General features: G+C 34.2%; 3 protein-coding genes across 5 annotated transcripts; 2 read left to right on the top strand and 1 right to left on the bottom strand.

The window, feature by feature from the left end:
- The first annotated feature begins 2014 nt into the window (after positions 1-2014).
- On the top strand, positions 2015-4036 carry LOC123692384 (protein misato). Its single transcript, XM_045637124.1, has 2 exons — positions 2015-2735; positions 2812-4036. The coding sequence occupies exons 1-2, from the start codon at positions 2259-2261 to the stop codon at positions 3970-3972; spliced, it is 1638 nt and encodes a 545-aa protein (XP_045493080.1). The 5' UTR covers positions 2015-2258; the 3' UTR covers positions 3973-4036.
- Positions 4028-10454, bottom strand: LOC123692383 (calcium homeostasis endoplasmic reticulum protein). 2 transcript variants are annotated; one of them, XM_045637122.1, is made up of 14 exons: positions 10208-10454; positions 9959-10129; positions 9572-9855; positions 8822-8984; positions 8566-8713; positions 8073-8149; positions 7709-7907; positions 7096-7639; positions 6453-6586; positions 6102-6269; positions 5688-5803; positions 4948-5083; positions 4458-4624; positions 4028-4257 (listed from the first exon to the last, which is right to left on the bottom strand). In XM_045637122.1, exons 1-14 carry the CDS (start codon positions 10230-10232, stop codon positions 4154-4156), a joined length of 2436 nt encoding a protein of 811 aa, XP_045493078.1. In that variant the 5' UTR covers positions 10233-10454; the 3' UTR covers positions 4028-4153. The 2 variants fall into 2 exon arrangements, with proteins under 2 accessions (XP_045493078.1, XP_045493079.1); XM_045637123.1 differs by lacking the exon at positions 10208-10454 and having other exon boundaries at positions 9572-9766; positions 9959-10068.
- A 224-nt stretch (positions 10455-10678) lies between these two features.
- Positions 10679-11363, top strand: LOC123692215 (transcription elongation factor 1 homolog). Of its 2 annotated transcripts, none has more exons than XM_045636919.1 (3): positions 10679-10782; positions 10877-10994; positions 11072-11363. In XM_045636919.1, the coding sequence occupies exons 2-3, from the start codon at positions 10879-10881 to the stop codon at positions 11202-11204; spliced, it is 249 nt and encodes an 82-aa protein (XP_045492875.1). In that variant the 5' UTR covers positions 10679-10782; positions 10877-10878; the 3' UTR covers positions 11205-11363. The 2 variants fall into 2 exon arrangements, with proteins under 2 accessions (XP_045492875.1, XP_045492874.1); XM_045636918.1 differs by having other exon boundaries at positions 10685-10809.
- The last annotated feature ends 2423 nt before the right edge of the window (positions 11364-13786 follow it).

Below are 13786 nucleotides of genomic sequence, written 5' to 3'. Positions count from 1 at the left end.
TGAGTAGTCGTAATTAAGTTGAATGATTTTTAATAATTCTTTTGTAATAAAATGAATTTAATAAATAGAAATGACGTTTAATTTATATCTCTAATGTTTTTGTGATTTGTTTTGATAGTAATAAAATATAATACCTAATAATTTTTAAGTAGATGTAGATCATGTAGGAAGGAAAATTTTTAAATAAATTAAAAATATCCACCACCCTACTCCGATATAACATACATATACATTATACATATTGCCTATTGCACTCGAGGATCACGTATTTATTCATAAAAGTTTCAGTTTGGTGTATTAGGTTGCTGAGATCAGCGCTTTCTAACAAACCAACCCTAAAAAACGACGTGTGGCACTCGGGGACTGCCGCGGTTAAGCTATTGCATGCTATGCCTTCAAGCCACACCTCCGAGCCCGTCGGAGTGGGGAGCGTGAGGTTTTTTCGTTACGGAATTTATCGATTCGGTCCCCGCGCTCAAGGGCCGCGATAGAAGCTATGCAATAGCTTAAAAATAGTCATAGTAAAGACTTATTAAATTTAAAACAGTAAAATAGCGATTTGGGATGATATTATATCAATAAAAAAGTAAGGATAAATTTAAAGAAACACTGGAACAGCGCTGAACGGTGCCGACAAGCTTCAACACGCGCTTATAAGCTTATAAGTTTCCAGCTTTCTTTCTGAATACGGCCTTAGACCGTGACAGATTCTAGAGACGTATTCACTTACAAAAGAATATCGAGCACTTAGATCGAGCATTCATAAAATTATATTGTAACAAATAGATTTAAAAACCATTAAAGTATATCGAAAAATCGCACAGTTAACGCGGGTGTCACGACGCAAATTCTTTTGCAAAATGTTCAAAGTTCAAACCAAAACAACACAACTCACAAGAAGAACTAGACAAAATTGAAATGAAATCAACATCAAAACGAAAATCATCAAAATCGATTCAACCAGTCCAAAGTTCTACGGTACAAACCACAGTACAAACCCATAAAATACCTACAGTTTAAGCTACAGTTGAATCAAGAATCTCCTTCTTTTTGAAGTCAGTTGAAATTCAAAAGAACTCTGTGTTAAAAATTAATCTGTGGTCATGGACTAAAACAACTCTATTCGATTGGTGAATATTGAGGTGAATACCAGTGAATATAAATTAGAATTTATATTTGACATTGAGTTGAGAATAGACATATTGACATTTGATTTGACACTTGACAGTGCAAGACTGAACATAATTAACAGCAATATAAGCACTTTCTGTAATGGCTGGTTCACACTTTGATTAGTGCGAGTGCAAGTGATTAGTGCAGGTGTTTAGTAACTACGTGTGGACAGCGACTGTTTAGTGCAAGTGTTTAGTAGGCTGTGTAGTAAAGTGAATAGAAGCGTGTTCTATTTTTTTGCGAGTGGACTGCGAGTAGCCACGTCCCGCGCGCCCTCCCTCCCCTCACTCGCAGCGTGCCTGCCACTAAACACGTCTGGACAGGAGTGTTTAGTGTTTAGTGTTTAGCGTAGTGTGTAGCGTCGCACGCGGCACGCTTGTTGTTGTACAAAATGGCATTCGCACTAATCACCTGCACTCGCAGTGAATTGGACACTACTCGCACTACACACCTGCACTCGCACTAATCACCTGCACTCGCACTAATCAAAGTGTGAACCAGCCTTTATGAGAAGATCGCAAGAAGATCGCCGATATGAACCATATTTTCTTCAACTGTCAAAACCATATGTTCATATTTCATAGACTAGTATTGGCAAGTGAAATAGTAGAGTACGTAAGTGATTCCTCCCGCCGCCAGTTGTGTGATTTGTTAAAAAACAAAAAGTGTTATAGTGCGTTATACAAATACATAAAAAACACTGTGGGAACGATCTAATTACGGACAAATAAAGGAAAAATATCTTGAACACTTGTGATTAAAAATAAGAATTGGCTTAAAGGTCTCGTAACCAGGCCATTAAATATTAAAAAAAAAAAAAAAAAAAAAAGACACTTGACAGTTTATGCCCAATAGGTGCACTAAAAATTAGAAAATCAGAATTTTCAATTCAGATTTTGTATTGATTCGAGACGTATTTTTTGTTCATCGAACATAAATAAATAAACTATTTCAGTTCAAGATATTAGCTTTTATTTTCAGTATTTTTGTATTAGTGACATGAAAACCTGCTGCACCTTGTTACACTACATTTTACCTTCGGAATTAATCATATCAGAATAAATAAAAAGCATTTTAAAAACACAATGTCTACACGTGAAATTCTTACCATTCAGTTAGGCCACTACTCCAATTATGTAGGTGCACATTTTTGGAATATACAGGAATTAAGTTTCGATTATACTGGAACAGTAAAAACCGAAGTCAACCATGATATTTTATATAGAGAGGGCCAAACATCCACCGGAGAGGTTACTTATACACCAAGATTACTATTGGCGGATTTAAAAGGTTCTCTTAAAACTTTGCCAGCAACCGGGGGTCTCGAAAGTGCAACCAATGATGAAGGCGATCTTCCTTGGTCGTATGTTGAAAAGATAGAGGATCCTCCAGCTGAGAAAAATGAATTTCTGTCTGATATTGAAGCTGAAAACCCACCAGACACCCAAGATAAAAAATACATTTTAGAAGACAATATAAATACGTGGACTGACTATCTATACCCCAGATTTCATTCACGGACAATAAATGTAATAAAAAGTTATCAACATGGAGATGAACATGTAAGTTTTTATTAATTGGTAAGTAGTTGTTATATAAAATGTATGAAAGTTCTAATAAGACTTTATTCATTTCCAGGAAGGTTTTGATATAGGAAGCACTGGCCGATCAATATGGAAATCAGATTATGGTGATACCTTTACAGACAATATACGGAAATATGTTGAAGAATGCGACAGCATGCAAGGATTTCAAGTGAATTTTGATTGTTACAATGGATTTTCTGGATTAGCCATTGGATGTATTGAGCATTTAGCAGATGAATATTCCAAGACTGTACTAGCATACCCCATAATACCTTCATATTTTAATGACAATAATCCTGCTAATCAAGAAGAAAGAGATACATCTAATTTGAAGGATTCAATGCGGCTGGTTAATATAGCACTTGCAATTGAAGAATTGTCACAGAATGCTAGTCTTTTTGTGCCTTTATGTACTAGTGATAAGGGTTGGAGAAAACCTGGGAATCCCAGATCATTTGAATATGTTTCATATAATCATGCATTGTATTATCATTCCTCTGCTTTGTTAGCATCTGCTTTAGATACCTTGAGCCAAAAGTATAGACATAAAACAAATATCTATACCTTGTCCGATATGTGTGCTGATCTGACAGGCTATGGGAGGAAAATGGCTGCTGCCTCTCTAAGACTACCATTTGCATTCCATGAGTCAGAATATCTTATTGACTACTTAAATACTACCACACAGCCTATATACACTCCTATAACACCAAGTTGTAAGATTGCAACTGACAAAATATTCCAGCTTATAACAGTGAGAGGTATTCCCGAAAACTATTTGAAAGCACCAATGAAAGAGGCTAAGGAACAAATGAACATTCCAGCCTACAGATGTAGAGACATTAAAGAAATGTTTGAACTCTATTTCCAAGCTAATAACTTCTTGTCTGCAACAAATGTTACAGTTTGTGACAAACCATTGGAAGTGAAGAATCCATATCCAAATATATTTTCTGATAAACTAAACAAGTATGGCTTTATTCAAGATGATGCAAGGACATCTAATATTCAGAGTTGTCCTGTCATAGCTGGATACCATAATGGGAACTTCATGGCAGATATGATAGAAAAACTGCACAGAGAAGTGAGCAGAATCAAATTTGCGAAATTGCATAAATTCAAAGAAGAAGGATTGGAAGCTGCTGATTACCAGGAGTGCCTTGATAGACTTGCTGAGTTTAAGGATAATTACGAAGACGACTTCGAACTATAAGTTGTTATTTAATTAACTGTCTCAAATAATAAGCTTTAACACAAATAAAACAATATTTATGAAATTCATATAACTTTTATTCAAGATGATTTAGATAAAATAAACCATATTCTGCAGACACACATTCACAATAATTGTACACATTTACAGCCTTAAACTAAACGCCTCGTATCTGCAACAATCACGACGATCGCTCCAACGCTCTCTCTTTTATTCTCGTAATAAATGCCGCACCTTTGTTCTTTCTGAAGTTTTCATATGGATCATTTAAATTAACTCCTATACCTGTAATGAGAAATAATAATGTTTGAATAATCGTTAATTTGAATCTAGAACTAGATTAGTAATGTGATTTATTTTAGAATATCACGAAGCTTATTAAATTCGTAGCACAAATAATTATTAAGACAAAAATTATCACAAAAGTTAAAAATCTTCACGTAATCAAAACTACCACCTCCTCAAAGAGGATGGGTGCAACATACCCTTATACTGATCATGCCTATCTCGGACGGCACCACCGCTGATCGGCTCGGCGATGCCCTGGCCGGCCGCGCCGAGCCCGCCCGCGCTCCAGCCCATCTTCTGCAGCAGCTGGTGGCCCTTGTTGCTCGAGTCGATGCCGCCCGACGTGCTCGGGTATGATGAGCCCCTGGGAAAATTAAACGAGAGTTAATGAATACGAAAGATTTTTTTTGTAGACTTCAGCAGATTAGAAGTTATTAATATTGAATTAAAATTTTAACTAATTTTATTACTGCCTATTATTTTACGTAGGTACCTATATTTTAAAAGAATTATATCAAATTCTTACACTCGAAAATAAACAAAACAATTTATTTTAAATAACACAACACAAATTCAGAATAAATAATAAACAAATCCTATATAAAATTAAGGATTATGAGACACTTAAAATAAATTTATTCTATGTAATTTGTACATGTACAAAACGAATTATAATTATACACTTACATAAAACTAGGCGGTGTGGGTGACCGCGACTTCTCGACGCGTCGCATCTTGTCGCGCGGCGAGTCGCGGTGCCGCTCGCGATCACGTGACCGGCTGCGCGACCGTGAGCGTGAGCGTGACCGTGACTTGCGACGACCTAAGGGAAATATAGATGTAATGAAATATCGTGTTTGATCATAATTACCTGAAAAAATTGATATTATGGTATCAAATATGTATTGGACTAGGACCAGGATATTTAAGATAAAGATTTAAAATAATTGTATTGGTATTGGTTTCAAATTAGAATGTAGCAAACATATATATGTTAAATCTTAAATCTAAAGTGTATGCCAACAAACCAACTTCTCTAGAGCATTTAAAAGAAAATATCCAGCACGAAATGGCAGCCATCACTGTGTCTACCTGCCGAGCTGTCATAAATACTGTAATTTTACTGTTCGATTAAATGAGTGCCGTCAACGCAATGGACTGCATTTGGACGATATTATTAAGAAATAAATAAAATAATTATTTAAGAAATAAATTCCCATATTATGCACTTTAATATTTAATAAACATTTTTTCAATACACCGCTTACTTTTTTTTTTATTCATCCACAAAATATAAACTTTCTTTTGAGACACCCTGTATTAAAGCTATTCACATTTCTGACTATTAGATCTTGATATTTCATAAAATTGAAGTTGCAATATCCATAAAACAATATCAAATAAAGAAGATGAAAATAAATTCTCACTATCTCTATCCCTCCTCCACGTCGTGGGCCTCCGTCTGGGTGACGGCGACCGTGACTTTGACTTCCGCGGTGATAATGGAATTACTGGCTTCGGCTCTGGTGATTTACTTAATGACCTGGTAAATAAAGATTATAATCATTTTAAATGAGTCTGTTTAAACTCTCTCGACATTGCGAATAATATGCTATTTTTATCCATTAAGATTTATAATTATTAACTGTTAAGTGATAATATAATATGTAATTTATTACAACCTCAAAACTAATCTACAAGAAATATAATTTTATGTGGCGGTTATATTCTTTAGAATTGTATACATGTTATTATAATTTATGCGAGATTTTTTTGCAATAAATTGTTTTATTTTTGGAATTATCTTATTGGAACGTTTTGACAAAAACTGAAAAACATACCTATATCTTCTTCCCGGTGGTGTTGGTTGTTTCTGTAAGTCTTTTGGTATGGGGCTGGGCGACTTTGACTTCATCCTTCGCCCTTGTGCAATCGCTTCCTCTTTATTCTTTCTAGCTGCATTCTTTGCTTTGTAATATTCATATAATCCTAATTTCTCCCATCCTTCACTGTAAGAGTATTATCAGTTTTAGAAATGTTTTAAGTGAAAATATTATATAAGATGAAACTATTTATAAAATAGAGTTAAATAGTACATTTTAAGCAAATTGATTTTAAAGCAATATCTATTCAATTTATTTATTTTAATTGATAACAATATTGTAAAACGAATAAATAAAAAGAGAACTAACTTATCCCTCGGCCGTTCGTGGTTAGGCGACGCATAGAACGCGTCAACAGCTGCTAAGAGCCTCTCATTTGGCGGAGCCGGTGGCGGCAATCTTATCCGAGATGGATCTAAAGGCTTGTATTTATCGTCTTCCAACTAAAAATTAAGGAGTTGTATTAAAAAATGTAAGTGAAAATATGCAATTGCTATGCTAGTTCTAGGAGTTAATAGAATGCTTTTTAGAAAAATCGTAAGTAAATTGGTGTCCCAATAAGAACTTTTGAAACTGACAAATGATCTGATAATAATTAAAGTATGAAATGTATGCATGTGTGTATTATTTCAGTAAAAATACTTCATAATAGTGCCCTTTCTAAGAAGATATTTCCAAGTCTACACTTGACCTGCACTCTCTACAGTGTGCAGGTCTAGAAATTGATAATAAGATAAAGAACTACCTAATGTGCATAATTCATAGAATGACTGAGTGCATTGTGATTTCATAAGTTATTCATGCACAGAGTAAGACAGTTTTACTACTAAATTCTAAATTCTACTACTTTTAAAACTAGGTTAAGATCAAAATACTTATTTGATATTTTCAAACATTTATGTTAGGTTTATAACATTTATGTTAATTATTGTTTCAATGAAAGCTAACTTACCATTATAAGTGGTACCATCAAACCAGCAGGTAATTCAAAGTATGGGACTGAGGGCATCAGCTCTTCGTTGTTAATTTCTGGGAAGGGGGGGAATCCTGGCGGGGGCTTACTGAGATCTGGAAGACCATTTTGGAAAGCCAATGGCAGAGGCTTTGGTTCGAAACCGGGAGGCGGTTGTGAGAAATTTATGTTCGGCAAAATGGACAAGTCAGGTTCATCAGCTTGTTCCGTTTTTTGTTGTTTCATTTGATCAAACATTTGACTATCGAAACTATTTTCATTCCCGCTCAAACTATTGTTTGACGCATAATTGTCACCGCTCTCGCTACCAAACTGTTGGTGGTTCGGCCCGAAATTCTGATCAAATCCGCCCATCGGAGGATACCCTTGATCATTGAAATTGTTCTGGAAGGGATTTGGCATATTTTGCTGATTGTCTTTGTTTGATTCATGGTTGTTTAGTTCTAGTGCATGTTTTTGCATCTCCATTTGTTGTATTTGTTGCAATGTGTGAGCGACAAAAGCTTGATGTTGTGTTTGGTAGCTGAAATGAAGAGTTTATTAGCATTTTCTCTTTTGACTGTTAATTTTACGAAAAAGTGATATAACATACTTTTCAAAGGTAGATTTTGTTTGTTGCGTTAAATGAGCGATAGCATTCGAGTGCTGCGCAATCAGGTTATTCTGGTAATCTTGATATGAACTGGTAGGGCTCTTCATCTTTTCAATGACCCCCGAGTCGAAGTAGTTGGACTTGGATTCCCAAAGACGAAGCAGTTTGTTAAGCTTAGCCTCCTGTTCTTCAGTAACGGCTGAAATGTAACAAGGATTACACGTTTGTCGCAAGAGCCAAGCTGACTCAAGCAAGTTTTACCTGACTGACAAACCACAGGATGATGCTCTAGATGTTAAGTAGATGAGAATGCACAAAAAGACAAGAGACCTAAATTTTGAGGACATTATTGTAAATATGTTACCTATACTGGCATTGCAAAACATTGGAACCACCACATTTTCCAAATTTTTCTTGAGATCTTCGGCGTTTTTGCGTGCACTGTAATTAGGAATAATAGTATCATAGACACCGAATTGACATCGATTGCAAGGGACACGATATATTAAACAACTTGGCAACTCAAAAATTTATAGAAAAACAAGTACATAGATAGAAAATCACAAAATAATACTATTAAAGTACATCCATTTTTTAACGGAAAAAGAAAATAGAAATATGTATAGTATATTATGAAGATAAGATCAAGACATATATTTGAAACAAAAAAATTTTGGCCTCCCTTTGTGCAAAGGAATACAATACCGAGACATAATGTTAAAACAAAAAAAATAAAACATGTTAGGAAGCAAAATGACCTTAAGAAAACACCTCACTAATTCCCAAAAACCCAAATTTTGATGACATACAGTAAGTACCATAAGTTGTGATTTAAATTCTTGTTTTTATATACTAACCAGTGATGTAAGACGTCGTTGACTAGATATATGATGTGCAGTTTTTGTGTGAAAGCCGCTCCAGGCTGGGTAACCTTCCGCAGCAGATGTTGAGAAATCACTTTGCCTGCATCTGCCGACGAAGCATGCTGCAGTATCCATCCTTTTCCTATAATAAAAGCCTTATTATTCTCTATCCATGAATCTAAGAAATGAAATTGTAAACAATAGCATAACAGCTAATATTCACTTGGAATTGCACAAATTTCTAATATACCTGCTGATATGCTATCTTTAGTGCAAGATTCAATAATGGGCTGTAAGATGTTGTCTAACTCCGATAAGCTGATGTTGTTATCTTCTGCCATGATCTGTATAGTCTCTACCTGAGCTTTGCTCACCAATTCATTGATTTTAGCTTGTTGCTGTTGGATGAGTACCTAAAATGGTTTAGTAATAAATAGAACATTACATAGATCAAAATGTACCGAGATAGTAATCTTTAAACAGAGCAACTATATATTTTGTATTATAATTTATAAGGTAGAGATAGAAGGCTCAAATGTTTATTGCTCTATTTAAAAAATGTTTGAAGCTATTAAGGATGTGTATGAATATAAATCCTACATACAATATATTATCTGTCTTATGTATAATTACAGACATGCATTTAAAACAAACTATTTTATCTTATACATATATAACTCATGCCTGAAATCTGACCTGCCATCCAAATACCTATTACTGGAACATTTATCTTTATATACAATACAAAATAAAAATAATGAAGCACATTAAAAACATTATAAAAATTTTAAAGTTGCATTAAATATTTACAACAAAAGCAGACTAGCCCACTTTTTCGCTCCAATTAGATACAAATATTGTTATGCATCTAGACTTTGTACATAATGCCATTTTTCAAACATAATATTATAAACAAAAATATGACAGTCAGCAAGAAAACTGCAAATAAAAGCAAATAATTTACAAGTGATATGATGCAATCATATTATATTAAACTCACATTATGTTGAGCATTAAGATTATTCTCTGACTGAGTGATTTGGTCTTTTAACATGTTGATCTGAGCATTCACATTGTCAATCTCAAGGGAGTGTTGTGGAGCGGGCGGAGCCGAATTCGCCGCGAGCCATTGCTGGAGCGCCGGAGCCGCCGCCATCGTCGCAGCCAGCCCGAGCTGGGCAGGCGTCGCGCCAGCCTGTTGGGGCATTACATATTGCCTTGTCTGTGCCATATAAGCCCCGGACGGAGGAGGGGCCGCCTGGCCACCGGCCGATTGCTTTAGAACTATAAACAGCGGAGGGTCACTTGAAACGGTTATAACACATCAGCGATCGGGCGCGACCGCGACTATCTCTAATCTTTTAACCACCATCGTCAATATGCTTACTTGCTTGCTCTGTCGTCACTTTGTACTGGTAGTAGTTGAAGTACTCGCCACCGTACAGGAAACTGAATTTGGGATTGTTCTTTTGTTTCGTCTTGGTCATCTTCTCGAACTCGGGCCCATTTCGTGCGACAAATTGGGCGAGTTTGTCGATTATATTGCGAAGATCTTGATCTGCAAGTTGCAGAACGGTTTGATAATTATTGAACTATATGAATAAACTACAAAGTGAATAAGAAATTCTAAATTTACCTTGTGGCGGCTGTGGAAGCTCCATTTTATCTTGATTTATAGTTATTTTTAGGTTAACACTAACTAACAATTGTCCATCATTAAAGTCACGTTTTAAAATGTTCTGTAAAATGATACACTGGAAAACATAATACACCTTAAATACACCGATTAGCACAAACAATATACAACACAATCATTTAAATACGAAGGTGGCACGATACAGTTAAACATCGGCAGCCATTAATAATTGTTTCATGTTTGCTTTTTTTATTTTTTGGCATAGGCAATACCATGCCAAATTGGTACTTGTGTATCCCTGGTGGGTGTATTCCAAATCTTGAATCTGCATTAAGTATATTCACTAATAAAGAATAAATATAATAAATAATAATAGAAGCTTTACCATAAACCTGCCATAATTATTTCAAATGTAGAAACATCCATCGAATTTTTTTTTATAAAAAAAAAATAATGACAACAATTTGTGACAGATGACTTGTCAATTTGAAAATGACAGTGACAAGTTTTTTCACTGGAATATACAATAAACGTGTGTTTATTTCTCTGATTTTCGCAAACTGTGATAACATAAAGTAAGCGATAGTTAAAAAGATCATCCAGTAAGTTAAAAGGCGTTACATTTTCATGTAGTATTCTAATTTCTAACATCCACTTTACATTTTTAAGCTATGGGTCGTCGAAAGTCGAAAAGAAAGCCACCACCAAAACGCAAAGCTATTGAGCCTCTTGATCAACAATTTAACTGTCCGTTTTGCAACCACGAAAAATCTTGTGAAGTAAAAATGTAAGTACCTATATTTGAATTAAGATGCAAATGAACGATGTATAGCAGTATTACTAACGTGTCCTTTATATTTCCAGGGATCGCGCAAGAAATACGGCGCGCATCCAATGCCGGGTCTGTTTAGAAGATTTTCAAACCACAACAAATGTTTTATCAGAACCTATAGATGTTTACAATGATTGGGTTGACGCCTGTGAAAGCGCTAATTAGATCTAAGGCCATATATTGTATAATTATGTATTTTAAGGATTGCATTGAATATATCTTGTGAGAATGATTTCAGCATCATTGATATTATTTTTATGTTATTAATGGATATTTCCTAGAGTTATTAAGTACTTGACTTAAATAAATCTTAAGTTTCCTGAAGTCATTTTTATTAAGTAATAGCAGTAATTTACTCACATCTACAATACAGTCTGCATTATCAATATTACTTGCTCTGTGCATTATGAAACTCTGTTTTACTTATATACCACTAGGTACTATGTGTATATTTGCTTATAGATAAATAAAATTCATACAAAAATACCTACACAAATAAAATATTTTTATTATAATAAATTATACATATTTTTATATATTAATACATGTTAAATCTTCATTGCCACTAATTTATCCCTTTATAACAATAAATATGGACAAGCTAGTAATAGAGAAAAAATATGGCAGTATTACCAAATTAGAGTTTAGCCACTAAGGATTGCATGGAGATATTAGAAGTTATGATTTGCATATTTTGCTTGTTCATATAGATTTGGCTCATTGTTCAAGTTTCTTTAATGGAATATGATTTCCATAACTATAATGGTTTGTGTTGTCTATAACTTGTGCACAGTATAATGGATGATATGAAGTTTTCTAAAATAAGGTCTAGTGGGACCCTTTTTATGTTTTGTTATTAATTTTAAGAAAGGAACTCCTTCTAATTTGGCCTTTCCCTTTTTTTTAATACAAACTATGTTAAAGGTTAATATTTAAGGAATCTTCGTGAATAAAAAACATTGAAATATATTTTGTATTTTTTATTAAACAGAAAATGCATTTTAGCAAAGATAATATGAATATCATTTTTAAGTTCATAAATAAAATAGGCTTGCTAGTATCACTTCAATTCCTTTATAATATTTATAATAATACATTTGGCTATAATATAATATTATCTTTGCTAATAAATATTTCGAGTAAATTATTATCTACACATCCATAGATAAAAATATTTGCTTTGATATTGAACACTACTGAACAATTGTGCTCTAAAGCTAATAAGAATATATTTTTATATAACAATGATTATTCTGCTGATACAATATTCCACTTACAGATGATATATTGGAATGTATGTTCATGTTGGAACACTATCATTTAAACCTAGATAGGAAGTCAAAAACATTAAGCATATTTTAATAATTGAACTTTTACGGTAATAACACCCTACATTCACAATACTAAAATCAACAATCAAGTAACTGTAATAAGTATCTAAAGTTTAACTTTGCTAAATTGTACTTTGAGAATCCCATGGAACAAGCGATCGCTATTTAGCTTAAGGTCATTTTATATGACATGAGGATCCCTAGCCTACCTCAGTGAGAAGATTCGTAAATCGTAATACTAATACTTTGACATCTTCACTTAAGCTACGAACAATACATAACATCAACTATGCAACACAATTAGACAGCATCAAGCTGTATCACATTCGTAATAAATACAAATAAATAAATTTTATATTGAAATAATATAATACACTATAATATAGACAATTGTCGAGCTATTGCCTACTAACAACCCCAGGATTTCCGCAACCATGTCACATTATTTAAAAATAAATAAACATGTCTATAAGAAGGAAAATATTTACAAAGTTTAATTTCATCTATAAAAAATAAGTGTTAAAATAACTGTATAATATATGACATGGTTCTCAGATTTGCATACCACCGAGCCCTCTGTGCATAAGCTGTGTAAAGATTTTCAGGACATTAGATTAGATATAGGACATAGCTCATAGAGGATATAATAAAATTTAACGTTTGTGTAATTAATAAAAAATAAATAGAAACTCAGGATTACAACAAAATAATTTCATAATCAAAAATTAAGACCAATGGTACTTATACACAGAAGTCAAAATTTCCCCATATCTATATAGGAGTCGTATTGTAATTCGTAACTATCATATAAGGTCTGTTCTTCATTAGTGGGAACATTCGGCGAAGGGGTTAAAAATTTCGTACTAGTCGTATCTTCACAAATGGCCGTGTCATCTGAACTTTCACTGTGGCTATCGATGTACTCGAATAATTTTCTTTGGATACCATCGCAATCATCAGTTTCATCCACATCATTACAAGCACTCGTCTCTTCGACATTAACAGTATCAAAGGAATGGGAAAGCAAAGCGTCCTCGCACGACGGTACTGCGATCTCGACACGAGACGAACACGCGTCTTCTGTGAATCTTCCGGAATCGCCCAATTCCGAAATATTCAGGGACAAAGTGTCGTCGGTCACTGTGAGCGAATCCATTGGCACATTATTCTCTACTTTGACTTCAACTTTACCGGCACTCAATATGTTGTCTTTGGTAACTGTTATCGAATCGTCGTCCGATAGATCGACGTCTGCATTTAGGGTAACAGAATCGTCGTTTTCATCTTTAGCAACGTGCAAATGTTCCAAGTCGTCCACGCATTTGGTGGAGTCGTCACTATCGGAGACGAGAAGCTCTATACTTCTGTCCAACAAGCCGGTGTCGGTGCAAGTGGAGAGATCATCTTCGAACACGA

Source organism: Colias croceus, chromosome 6, assembly GCF_905220415.1.
Source record: "Colias croceus chromosome 6, ilColCroc2.1".
NCBI lineage: Eukaryota > Metazoa > Arthropoda > Insecta > Lepidoptera > Pieridae > Colias > Colias croceus.
Note: the sequence above shows the minus strand (reverse complement) of the source record. Positions and strands in the feature narration are given on the sequence as shown.